Genomic DNA, 13,904 nt, shown 5'->3' with positions numbered 1-13,904 from the left:
TACAAGTGTCAGTTGCATCTAATTAGACAGAAACATCATCTTCTAATGTCTTCGCTGGGAAGTTAAAAGGAGGGTTAAAAGGAGTTGGCAAGGATGGACTGTGGCGGTTTCCTACAGTAGCAACTTAGCTGAATCGGAAACTGCGTTCTCCCTTCCTGTTTCACACGGGGCTAGGGTTCCCCGGAAGAGAAATGTACATGAGACTGGCGAGGCAGAAGTGAAGCAGCCGCCTGCTCGCTCTGCAGAGGGCACCGTTCTCAGGGATCTGGTGGCTCACCCCATTGCTGCCGATCCCCCCCTTCGGTTCTGCAACTCCTGCACCAGTCCGTGGTCAGCTCCCTGGCAAAGGGCCCCAGATCCTTCTCCAAGGTCACCCACATCATCAAGGTTGATAAAAGGCAAATGTGGGTTCCAGTTCTTCCTCCAGATTCCACTTCTTTGTCCTCCTCGACTTCATGGCTGGCTTTTCTCCCGGGCTGTTGGCTCCACTGACCCACAGGGACTTCAGCCCGTTATCAGACCTGGAGGCAACACACTCCCCTTGACTTCTTCACTAGACCCACTGCTAATTCCCCAGGACGAACCCCTCCTTTTCTCTCTCTCCGCACTTTGGCTTCTGATCGGACCTTGATACATGTGTCTTCCACTAAACATCGGCAAGGTTGTCACAGGAAAGGAAATCAGGAACCCTGGAAAACACCGGCATTCACAACCACCTCTGCACGGGCAGGCAGTCCTCTATGGACAGGTTTACCTTGGGACTTTTTATCTAAAGACCTTATTCTTGCCCATTCTTCTGGGGGCCGGTGCTTAATACTCACTTTCTGCCCACAACCATACATAATGACTGTCTCCAGTTAGAGCTTGAAAGCAAACATCAACCCCCATTTCCTGAGACCGGATGTTGTATGTTTGGGGGCTAAACCATAAATATAACGTGTTGTGGCTTATCTACAAAAGCCTGTTCACAAGCAAGGCATTAGCCATATTGCTTATATCCATTCAGTTTGGCCTGGCACACATTTTACCTTCCAGGAGACCTAGTTAGAGCAATTTATCAGTGCTCTGTCTTAGTCAACTTCTCAAGTGTGATTCAGGTCCTAGTTCTTTATTTTAATATAGCTTTTCATTTTTGTTTTACTGTAACCTCCAATTTTCTCTTCCCCGTGCTTTATGACCTTTCCAGAAGGTCGCCTTTGCTCATTTACTGTCAACATGTGATTGCTGGGTTGTGTATGTTTCTTCTTTCATATTTCCTCCACCTGACAGCTTCCATGCCCCACCTCCCTCCTGCTTGTCCTGATCCCAAAGCAGTTAGCACAAGCTGTTCATTGCAATGTGAGCTCCAGGGGCGCCTGGGTGGCTCAGTCCATTAAGCATAAGACTTTGGCTCAGGTCATGATCTCACAGTTCGTGGGTTTGAGCCCCGCATCGGGCTCTGTGCTGACAGCTTGGAGCCTGGAGCCTGCTTCAGATTCTGTGTCTCCCTCTCTCTCTGCCCCTCCCCCCCACTGATGCTCTGTCTCTTAAGAATTAATAAACATTTAAAAAATTAAAAAAAGAAATACAACCTCCATCTCTTGGTTAATATGCATTGATTGGAAAAGTATTAACTGTTGTAATGAATGGATATCGAGGGGCTAGACCCGTTGGGCTGTTCAACTAAAGGTTAACAATGGCAGCTGTATCTGCCGAATCTGTACATAACCGACTCCTGCTATTAAATCATTACACCCATTCAGCACAAAGCAACCCTTGCTGGATGCTGAGAATGACGCATGCACTGGTCGGTCAGAAGCTCTGCTTTCACAGGAAGACAACACTCAATTATTTCCCAGTCAGCTGAGGCACCTAGCAAGGCCCAGAAACCTGGGAAGTCTGGTTTTTAGAGCCATCGTTGGGTTAATCCACTTTATTTTCATGAAGTGGTTAACATTCCTCATGAAGAAATAGAGGCTAAGTGACTCAAAACAGATTAGCAAAAAAGTCCTGGGTCTCTCAGAATTCTTGGTATGTGGGTTGGCAGGATTCCTGTGGGCCCCAGGACAGTCTTTTTCTCAAAATCATCAAGTTCAAAGACCATCAATCATTTCCACGTAGCTAAAGAAGAGAAATTGTATTGATTCTTCTCCTTGTTTTGTTACAAAAAAAAAGGGGGGGGGAAGATAAAGAAATAAAGGGAAAAAAGCCTTACACTCTATCAGAAATTTAACTTTTGGATTTAGAGTAAACAAAAAGAAACGCCTAGGAAATCACCATGTATTTAAAATCACTAATTATATAACAACTTGACTCCTTAAATATGTTCTGACACCAAGAAAAGTACTAGTCTGAAGAAGAGAAAACACCAAAAGAGAAATTTACTTTTCACCTGATTAACACTTCGGAGTGAAAATAATTCAAACAGCTCTCAGCTAATTCCCATTAAATCCAGTCTTCGCTTTCTTTTTCACTTCTAGTAGAAAAGCTATTTAAAAAAATAACTGGCAAAAATAGTTTGTTACAACAGTTCTAAGCAATGTTCACAAAAATACGTCCGGCGTAGTCATCTACAACAGGACACGGCAGGATTCTTCAATTCGGCGACTCACGCCAGGCATGTTTCCAACTTGCTGTGACTCTTCCCTATGGCCAGCTCCCTCTAGACATGTATTTTAATAAAACGCAGAAAACCTTGAGATCGTGTTCTTCCCCTCCCCCGACACCCTCTTTTCTGTGGATTGGGAACCCCCGGGATACCAGCTATGGATTAACCAGGTGTGATGGGAAAGCCACTGTACCCATGGAGCTGAGGTCAGTGTGCTGTCAAAAGAGCAGGAAATTGCACTTTGCTGCTCTGTACTCTCTGTGGTTAATGTTACCAAAGATGCCAAGTGAGAAAGTGGCAATGGGGCAGGGGAGGGACCGTCAAGACCCCTAAATGGCAGATGCTCACACATATTTATCAGATAGCCACTGCAAAAGATCACAGAATTCTAACTAATCAATCTAGCAGTGACCTGATCATCAAAACTCAAAGGCTGGAGTGGGACCCCCCCCGCCAAACCTCAAAGGTGACTTCACCTGACATTTCCCCTAATTTGGAGAGAATTTCGTTGGTAGAAGAGGGGGTGATGACTGGGCACGCTGATGACCGGGGCTCTTTGGGTTCCTTGCTCATTCTCTCCGCTTCACCCTGAGAACACAGAATGTTTTCCCTTCCTCATCTTTCTTTCCCCATATAAAAACATGTGTTTCTTTCCAAATTACGTTACATACACAAGGTACCGGAGGTAAGAGATGCTTGAACCTGAGTTGAGGAAAAAAGACACATCCCCAAATGAGTTTCATTTATATAATGAAAATAAATTTTTACACAATCAACAGAAACACATCAAGTTTGTTTTGTTTTGTTTTGTTTTTTGCGAAAAATATTTTTAAATAAATTTTTGTCTTTTTTTTTTTTTTTTACATTCTGATATACATATGTAACAAGGTTTATGGCACTGTAACCAGAATCAAATCCAAAAAATGATAATAATAATAATAATAATAAAGGAAAAAAGGTGGGGAGGAAAGTAACTGATTTTTATTGAATTCCTTTCTATCTCCAAGCTGGCAAATTTACACTATTTGCCTACTATTTGGCTGCCAGCTCTCACTGGTTTGCACACTCAAAATCCCATATTATTGCACGAGAAGCCAGTAAAGGCTTATGGTAACATGGTCAGTCCCTTGCTATTTCAAAAAATCTCTTAAACCCAAGAGGGGGGAAAAAAATAATCCAGAGTATGAAACACACAAAATCAACAGTATCTTTTGTCTCTTTAAAGAATGTGAAGGGTTCTTAGACCACTTAAGTTGCCCTGATTTTTCTCTTTGCACCAGTGAGCACGCCTGGGCTTGGTTTGATTGGGTGTTTGTTTTCTGCGTGGATGACCCAGACAGATGTCGGGCCTTTGTGATTCGATGTCTTTTTCTGCCGCTTCCTTTTGGTTCTTTTTAATTTGTTGCAATTGTAGTAGTATCTTCGGTCTATGAACCTGCACAGACTATTTAATCATAAACTCTACAAATAGCTTAAAAGGAAAAGGGGGAAGAAACAGCTTTTATTATATTTTTATTGTTGGCTTAAAAAAATTACTCCTTTAGCCTCCCTGCTTTGTCAGTTCACGGGAAGTAAATCTCGATGGGCATCAAAAGTTAAATTCTTCTCACACTTGTTAAAAATAAAGAGTTTTTAAACAAGTTTTGTTTCCATTCACAAACGTTACCCCCATCTAAAAAAAAAAAAAAATGAGAAAGAAAGAAAGAAAAAGAGAGAAAAAGACAGAATCCATCCTCCTTTCTCTTCGTCTCCTAGTGGAGAACAGTAATCCTTTCCATCCAGACCTCTGTCACACCACCGTTTCCACACCCATCAGCTTTGGCGTAAGGATCCGTGGTGTTACACCATTGTTCAGGTCTTCCTCAAACTCCAGTAACTGCCCCATGAAGTTAAGGTTTGGGGAAATAATTGGCCGTTTGCCTTTGACAAACTTATAAGCGTCAGTCATGGTCATCCGAGTGTGCTTCATCAAGTACGCGATGACGATGGTGGCGGACCGGGACACCCCCGCCTGGCAATGGATGAGAAGCCCCTTCCCACACTGGTGAGCTTCCTCTGGGAAAAGGGAGGGAGGCAACAGGTGCAGGAAAGAAGGGAGAGATGGGAAAAGAGAGATTAGCTTTTATCCAGACGTGACAAGGCTATATTTTGTCGAGAAAAGAATAGATTCCAGCAGTTTTAGAGCTCCGTTATAATTTGCTAGTTAATTGTGTGTGTTTAGGGCACAACCTCCAGAACTGGCTGACAGCAATATGAACGTGAATAAGATGCCACACGTCTACACTTAAAGAGAGAACGAATGGCTCAGCGGGTTAAGGGTCCGACTCCGGGTCGGGTTATGACTTCACAGTTCGTGGGTTCCACCCCCACGCTGGATTCTGCACTGACAGTATGAAGCCTGCTTGGGATTCTCTCTCTTGCTCTCCCTCTGCCCCTCCCTCACTTGTGCGCTCTCTCTCTCGGAATAAATACATAAACTTAAAAAACAATAAATAAATAAAGAGAGGACGAGGTAAAAGAATCATTTAAAGGAACCGTTCACATCACAGGTGGTGACAACCTACTTACAGCCAGAGTCACGACACAGTTAACTTGCCCGTGAAGCAAGCCACTGATGAAGGAGACCCTTTGGATCAAGGATGTTAATTCCGATCTCAAGGTCGTGTCGCTTTTCAACACTAGTGTTGTTAACAATGGCCGTCCCAGCTGTGACAGAGAGGAAAAAAAAAAAAAAAGCCCTGCATTTCTTTCTTTCTATTATAGGATTGATCTGTAGGAACTGGTGTTAAATCGATGAGGGTTTCCATCCTGCTAAACTCTGAGGCCAAAGAAACAAAACGCAATGAGAAAGTTGCTATGTGTGGCTTCTTACCAGAAAAGTCTATTGTTGCAAATGTAGCTAAAGAGTTGCAGTGCTCGGGCACAGGGGGCATCACCTACGTGTGACTGTCCAATCCCTCCCTGCATCCATGTATGCTGTTCCAACATGGCGATGGGGAGCAAGATGGAGGAATTCTAGTGATGGTCCAGGACCCAGAACGATTGAAAGAAGCAATACTTTGCAAGTTTTCAGATATATTAGAAGCTCGGGAGAATCGCTTTGTGGGCACTGCCTACATGGATTCTTAATGACAATTGTAGACCAAAAGGCATCCCAAAGAAAGTTTCTCTGAAGGGATATCAATTAGATGAGGAGTAGGGGAGGGGTGCAAAGAGGAGTGATCTAACTTAAACCACTTTTTTTTTTTTAAAAAGTTTATTTATTTATGTAAGTAATCTCTACACCTGACATAGGGCTCGAACTCATAACCCCTAGACCAAGAGTGGCATGGTCTTCTGATTGAGCCAGCCAAGGCTCCCCTAATTTAAACCACTTCTATGGGTTACCCTCCGGCGAACTGCGAAAAGAAACCTCACACAAAATTCCATCTTAAACATCTATGAATGAAGCTTACTTCAGCTAGATGACGGTAGCTGAAGAAAGCAGCTCCCTTTTATAGTTTCTGCTCCTCAGCACACGCTATTTATTCACCTCCACACCAAGACTGGGAAGCATGGTTGTAGGAAAATGAGCTGCAAAGTGCCAGGTTTGACCACTGGTTTCACTGCACAGTAGATGAGCACCTTGTGTGAATCACCTAACTCCCGAGAGCCCCAATCCTCCTGTCTGCGTAATGGGAATAATACTAACTAACAAGGCTCAGGGAATCTGGGAATAATATCCCCCAATTCAGGAATAAATAAATTGGCACCGTGAAACCCTAAACTCTGCTTAGTTTATAGGAGACTCTCAGTGAATGTTATTATGTTTATAAAGCCTACTGTTTTCCCCAAAGCAAGACTACACAATTTCAGTTTATCTAATGATACAAGGACAAAAATGAAATTGTGTCTCTGCAGGCTGTGATGCTGAGTTGTTCTTCAGGTTAAATGCTAGTTGTTATTTGCTTTGTTTTCCTTCTAAAAAATCAGATAAGCCTGAATAACCTATAAGGAATGCAGGTGCTTGGATTGAAATCCTGTTGGAACAAGCATGTCTTATGCTACTCCTTAAATGGGAAACAATCTCTTAACTTCCCCCAACTGGAATTAAATCAGATACAATTGCAGTCATAACACCATATATCAACCGGAAAGTTCCTCGTCAACTTGGTGACATACATTTCTTCCTCGGGTCTCAAGGTTTGACTCGAATATTATGAACAAAATATCTAAGACACCTTTGCATCCACAAGTGTTGCCATTCGGGAACCAATTGAGCAGTGGAAACATCGCCCCAGCATATTGTAGAAAGGCTCCTGCCTCAGAGTCAAGAGCCTTGCGTTCTGGTCCTTTCTTGGCCACTAAAATTCTTATAATCTTAGAGAAGTCACTTTACTTTTCTGCGTTCAGGGACCACTCAGAATTTCCTTCCAGACTGCATATTCCATGGTCCTGCATTGAAGGCACAATCGGCCAGGAAAACAGCTGGGTGATGTGGCCAGAACCGCCAAATCCAAAGCAAACCTATCAGACCCAGGGCTTTTCTTTCTGAAAAAGGATCGCCGAACATGAGTGCATTCTTCCTGGGACAGAGGCCAGTAACAATCTGCTACAGTATTTAGGGAAAGAACTCAATCACCTTGTTGTGGTTAATGAAGGCTGGAGTCACTCGAAAAAAAATTGTTGGTTATGGGCTAGGTATTCCCCCAAATGATCATTAGAGCCTCAAAACAGTTCGAGGCTCTGGGAGCAGCAGAAGTTTCCGTTGGGATCAGGGTGAGGCTGGCGGTTACCTCCTTCTGGAGACTAAAGTCTGCTGTGGTTAGAATTCCCCTCCTTGGGAACTGCTCAGGCTACACAACCTGATCTTTCCTACTTTAGCGGGTTTGGGGTAAGCTGTCTCACGAAACCTAGTACCATTTTGCTAACACGTTCATACGCTTCCGCTACCCCTTGTCTACGAACTGAGACAAAGCAAGTAGAAGGGGAAAAAAAACCAACTCATCCCTCCGCTCTCCTCCCTCTCCTCCGCACCGATGTGATACCTGAGGATGTTCGCTACGGCACCGCTTTCCTGAAGAACATTCTTCAGAAGCGGCCTTTCAGCAAATGCTACCTGTGCCTCAACCTCATGTAGAGAAGCTAAACCAACTGCAAATTCATTTAACCTGGGGTAAGGGAGGTGGGGGCGAGTTTGGAGGCGGTGTCATTTTCCTCGCGCTTCATTTCCCGCAAGGCGCCCACAGCCATGGTAGACCAGATGGCCATGGCAGCAGCTCTGTCCTCCAATGCCTTCCTCCCCATTACTTCTTTTGAAATGACGTGCCAGAACCTACCTACGCGAAGCCCTACCGTCTTTTTCCTGGAGAACCACAAGCATGCGGCTTTCTGATTGACCAGATCCCGACCAAAGGGAATCACCGATTGGTTACAACCCATCCCAGGGGCTCCCATGCATTCCGTGGGCCATGACTTGGGAGAATCCTTTGGCTGGTCCAGGTGGGGGAGGCCTGGAAACACCTCTGAGCCGCCTTTTTTTTTTTTTTTTTTTTTTTTGCAGCCCAAGCATCAACCTTGGACTCGCTATCAAAGCGAAAGCTGGAGGGGGAAAGGAAGGCTGAAGATGAGCCGCCCCCGCGGAAGATAGTTACCAATGAACTCGAAGGCCTCTTCAAAGTACTGCCGCAGGTTCTGCTTATTGCTGTCGGTGGCCGGCAGCCGCTTGTAGTTGAACAGGCCTTTCTCGTAGTGGTAGAGGGGCAGGTGAGTGGTGACGTTGATGACGTAGCCTATGTTCAGCCGCTGCATCGTGTCCAGGTCCTGAGCGTCCTGCTCGTTGCCGAGGAACAGGAAAGGCAGGATGGGCGTCAGCTCCGCGTTCTCGATGTCAGGGGTGGTGGGGAGAGACTGAGGTAGCACGCTGGATGCTGCAGACGCGCCGCCCCCCACCTCCCGGCACTCCTGGAGCTGGAGGGAGTTGTCACAGAGGTTTTCATGGTTCTGCTTAAAACTGCTAAGTCCACCTGGAGCAGACACACAGAAGGTGAGAGTGACCACTTCTAGAACTTCGGAGCCGGCGGAAAGACGGTGCCACCGTTCCCCCCACCCCCCCACCCCAGGAAATAAACTATGCTTTGCTGCCTAGGCACCTCTTAGAAAATAAAATCGGATCCCAAGTGCCAGCCCGGGGGCGTCCCCAGTGGCTCAGCCGGTTGGGTGTCGACTCTTGATTTGGGCTTGGGTCACGATCTCACGGTTCGTGGGTTCAAGCCCCCCACCGGGCTCTGCACTGACAGTGGGGAGCCTGCTTGGGATTCTCTCTCTCCTCCCTCTCTCTGTCCCTTCCCCGCCCATGTTCTCTCTCTCTCTCTCTCAAAATAAATAAACTTGAGAGAGAGAGAGAGAACAACAATGCGAGTCCTTTTGGAGATCCAGGACAAGCTTCAGATGATCCCACGGCAGGCAGTACTTTGGGAATGTGCTCTTTCTACAAACTGTGGCATGTTCCCCTGGAAAGAGTTCCGTGCAGCATCAGGCAATTTTATCAGCAGCAGATTTGATCTGCTTCAAAGAGCCATATGCTCAGTGGCCTACATAGAAGCTTGTACTTCGAGAGCCAGGGAAAGCATGGCCGACCTCCCCTGGCACTGGAGGCACGTGCCTTGCACTCTTCCATAAGCTTACCTCACCCAGAATGAGAAGTTTGCTCCCAACACAGCAAAGTGGCTATGAACAGGGACCTTGGAAGGCCCGGATTCCCTTGGCTATCGTCCCAGTAACACAACTTCTTGGCTCTGTGACTTAGGCAAGTTAATTTCTCTCTCTGTGCCTCGGTTCCCTATCTGCAAACTGAGGGTAACGGCATCTACCCCTGAGCGTGATTGGGGTTCTGGAATGAATGCACACGGGCAAAGTGTGCAAACGTCCCCATCAACAACTGCAGCGTCACTTATGGGACTGTATCTTCAGAAAATCACCTAACCAAACATATCCAGCTAGATGTGGCAAGACGTTGACCACAGCATTATTGTTTTATAGGAAAGGCCAAGAACCAAAACAAATTACAAAAAAAAAAAAAAAAAAAAAAAAAAAAGGAAAAGTTAATATATTCATCCCAGGGAATGTGACGCAGCCATTGAAAGTTGTGAAAGGGATCTGAAAACAAAGAAAATGTTTCTGTTTAACGTTAAGCGAAACAGATCCAATCCAAAACATTCACCATACACGTGATGAAAAGCTAAAGGACCATGCAAAAAAGAATTTGAGTTAGGAAATTTACGGATCGCAGAGTATCGTTTAAGTTTTTCCTTTAATATTTGTTAGATACATCGCACACATGGTTAAGCCCAAAGGATTGTTACAACAGTCGAATCACATGATATACGTGTAAGGGCTATGAAACCTGAGTTGATATGATTACCGCCGCGTGGGCTCTCATTCTAATCAAACAACCAGATACCCTGGCCTTCCTTTTAAAAGGAGGGGGAAGTTAGAGACCTCCTAGAAGCTGAAAGCCTCTGGAACATGACTTTTATGCCTCCTGATACAGGCCTTACATCTGTCTTGATAGTTTCAGGAGATAAGGCAGGAAACACAAAGCGTGGACAGGATACTGTTGTGTTGAAATAAACACAGGAAGTCTATCTGTCCTCTAGTTTCTGGACCTAACATATGCCCTCCTCCATTTCAAGTCTCATCTTTGGCAACTAGGGCAGGGATCTCCAGGCCACAACCTAGACAGTCTCAGGTTGTTCTTGCCCCAAACACACACAGCCAGGCGTGACAACAGGCTAAGTCATATTTTCATCAAGGCCCAGCGATGACACAAAGATCATTCAGAGAGGGTAATATTATGGTCATTTCATTCATCTGTAAGTGTCAAAACCTATCTTTGCTTTTCAAAAAGAAAAACAGGAGCTATATATTCATTTTGGTGGATTTCTAGAATTAAACTCTGCCCTTACATATTATTAGCGTACTCTGCTACGAAATCATGATTAAAAAGTTTGGGCCCTAAGAGATTATTTGTCAACTAGACAGAGGAAATGGAAAGCCAGAAAGACTTCACTAGTGACAACTTAAAAAAAAAAAAAAAAAAGCAACTTGAAATCACCCACTGTTACCATCACAAATGCCACGAAAGAGACTTTAAAGAGTTATTTTAAAATCCGCTCAGCTTTGCCTCCATAAAATCCAAGTAAATGATTTACACTGATTCTGTGATGGGAACCTAATTCACTTTGTTTTTCCCCTTAAGAAAAAGGCAGTCGTTACACTTTTTCATCTAAGATGAGAGGAAAGAACCAAATAAACTCAAAAGAAGTCTCGAAGGGGTGGGGAGGGGACTTTTCTCTGTTCTTATTTAGGGTTCTCAAGCTGTAATTTGTCTTAAAAGCGGCTAGTTTAAAAAAAAAAAAAAACGCATGCCAAAAAAGAAAAAAAAAAAAAAAACCCACACACAGAAAAAAAGCACCGTACAGCTTTTTAAAATTCTGTCTCTATACCTCCTTTCCCAATGACATCAGCTGGAGGCTCCCCACCTGCCCAGTTGCCATAGCAGTTACACAAAGACATACAATGACATCAGTTGGCATGATATCAGCTCTTTGAGTACAAACAATACAAGAAGAACTACTTTGTTTAAGGCCTTTGGTGCAACTGTGTTCTGGAGAGCCAATGATGTAATGCTAACAGGTGGCATGGGCCTTGCATTTGCCTAATGGGGGAAAAAAACCCATGGGGGAGGGGAGGAGGGAATGTGAGACAGACAGACACAGAAGGCTCCGACTCACAGGGGGTGCTCACGTGCAAAACTACGTGTGTGTTGTATGTTGCAGCCATGTGGGGACTCCGTTCATAGAATATTGGAAGATGACGAGGCTAGAAAAGGAAATCCCACGGGCTCAAATACATTAGTTGGACAAGGGAATTCTCATTGAGGGGTACGAAGAAATCGCCTCCTGTTCACTCGTCAGTCTGCTGACCAGCTTCAGCATCAGTCCCCCTACGGGTCATGCACATCCACAGTTACACAACTCTCCTGGGAGGGAGCTTCAGGCAAAATGAACGGGTCGAATCTCACCGTGGTGGTTCTTCAGAGAGATGTCTGCGGGGAGGATGGTTTTTCTTCTCTTAGGGAATTGGAATTGGAAGCCGGGGAAGGAGGAGAGGGAAGACTAAGGCTGATATGGTTTTCTCTTCCAACCACCTTCCCCGGACTCTACGCTACCATGTATCACTAGAGGCTGAACTGCCTGATCACCTAGTGAGGAGCTTTGATTCCATTCTGTTGGTCCTTCACTATGTAAGAACATTACAACAGGATAACTGACAAGCAAAGTAGAGACAAAGTAGCTGGTGGTTAAGAGCAGTTGATAGAGGCAGACAGACCCAGGGTGTGATGTTGATTCTGCCCCATCAGAGCAGTGAGTCTTGATGCAAATCACTGTCCCTCATTAAGTTTCGGCTTACTGATCTGTAAAGTGGGCGTAATGTCACCTGCCCACAGGGCTGTGGTCTGAGCAGCCTAGGTAAGCATGTTGATATATAGCCAGGCATCTGATACGTAATGTCTTCTTACCCCACAATCATTACCCTCCCTGTCCTTATCTCCCTTTGATCGTCTACACTGCATTTCGCGAGAACTCTAAGTGCCGTGCATGGTCCTCAGGCCTGCCGCCTTGGGTCTGAGCACCAGCACCGCCAACACTAGCTTCCGGACCCCGAGCAAATTTCTTTCCCCCAGATAGAAAACAGGGGCAATAAGAGTACCTCACACTACTGTTTTGAGGATTAAACTGCGTAGTAAAAATAAAGTACTTGAAAACAACTATCCATGGTAAGCACTTTTCTACATCTATTACTTTGGGAAACTACCATTTTAAAGATCTTTAAAAAAAATTTTTTTTTAAATTTTTTAAAAGTTTATTCAGGGGCGCCTGGGTGGCGCAGTCGGTTGAGCGTCCGACTTCAGCCAGGTCACGATCTCGCGGTCCGTGGGTTCAGGCCCCGCGTCGGACTCTGGGCTGATGGCTCAGAGCCTGGAGCCTGTTTCCGATTCTGTGTCTCCCTCTCTCTCTGCCCCTCCCCCGTTCATGCTCTGTCTCTCTCTGTCCCAAAAATAAATAAACGTTGAAAAAAAAAAAAGTTTATTCATTTTTGAGAGACAGAGCACTAGTGGGGGGTGGGGGAGCAGAGAGAGAGAGGGGGACACTGAATCCGAAGCAGGCTCCAGGCTCTGAGGTGTCAGCACAGAGCCCAACGTGGGGCTCGAACCCACGAACTGCGAGATCATGACCTGAGCCGAGGTTGGACTCTTACCCGACCCAGCCACCCAGGTACCACCTCCCCCCAATTTCTTAATATAAAGATCCTACTGGGATGAGCACTGGGTGTTATAGGTAGCCAATTTGACAATAAATTATAATAAATTAAAAAAAAAAAAAAAAGAAGACCCTAAACAACGATCAGGAAGCTAATATTCCAGAGCTTTTCCTTTTAAATTGTTACTTAAAAAGAACCAGGGACAAACATATCTGAGCAGTTTTAACGCTGAAATAATATACTTTTATCATAAAGAAAACAAATAGCTCCCTATCCTGCCTAAACAAATATATCTGATTTCATTTGTTGGCCCTCGCTTTCCCAATAACGACTGCATAGTTTTTGACTTCCTGTTTTGTTTTATTTTATTTTTTCCAGAGGAGGATGGTGTTTTAAATAAAAGTGCTCTACACCCATCCCTGCCCCCACCCCCACGCCTCCCCAGTCCCCACCGGGCTGAGCGATCTTGACCTTCTTACACACACAATTGCTTGCAGTTACCGTGCAAATATTTTCTAGGCAGGAGCACCATTGCTGGGGGCAAACATTTCAAACCTTATCGGCAAAACTAGGTTCTCTGCCAAAATGAGCATGGTCAGCACTTTGATTCCGAATGGCAACAACCAAGAATACCCAACCCCTAGAGAAAAATATGTAGGAATAGAGGTTGCCTTGGTTTCCCCCAACAGCAAGGCGACCGTCCCGCTGAAGCAATGGATCCCAGTGTGAGTGGGAAACCTCCTGGTAGATTGGTTTCAGTTCCTGTTGCCGTGTTGACTATTGCCGTCCTAGAAACAGAGGAGCCTTCTGTAATGTGATTCAGAAGCAGGGCTCTGGGCGGCAAATTAAAGAACCACATCCAAATGCAGAATCTACAAGCAAGAGATTTCCTTTTTCTGGGGATGGACAGCACTTTCGCGCACACGCTTTCTTCGTTTCATGCTAGGCCGGAAAGTGAGCACTTTCCAGAAATTGAAGGAAAACCCTCACTGAAGGTCAGCAAATGGAATTA

At 45.0% G+C, this 13,904-nt stretch overlaps 1 protein-coding gene across 1 annotated transcript in view; it reads right to left on the bottom strand.

The window, feature by feature from the left end:
• Positions 1 to 2,242: 2,242 nt before the first annotated feature.
• The window catches only part of DUSP10 (dual specificity phosphatase 10), a 40,837-nt gene continuing 29,175 nt past the window's right edge, over positions 2,243 to 13,904 (bottom strand). The window contains exons 3-4 of the mRNA XM_045455705.1: positions 8,221 to 8,592; positions 2,243 to 4,642 (exon numbers count right to left, since the gene is read on the bottom strand). Coding sequence (XP_045311661.1) covers positions 4,377 to 4,642; positions 8,221 to 8,592 — 638 coding nt within the window. The 3' untranslated portion in view covers positions 2,243 to 4,376. The remainder of the gene's footprint in view (positions 4,643 to 8,220; positions 8,593 to 13,904) is intronic.

The sequence above is a fragment of the Leopardus geoffroyi genome, chromosome C3, assembly GCF_018350155.1.
Source record: "Leopardus geoffroyi isolate Oge1 chromosome C3, O.geoffroyi_Oge1_pat1.0, whole genome shotgun sequence".
NCBI classification, from domain to species: Eukaryota; Metazoa; Chordata; class Mammalia; order Carnivora; family Felidae; genus Leopardus; species Leopardus geoffroyi.
The sequence above is the reverse complement of the archived record's forward strand: the minus strand, read 5'-3'. Positions and strand labels throughout refer to the sequence as shown.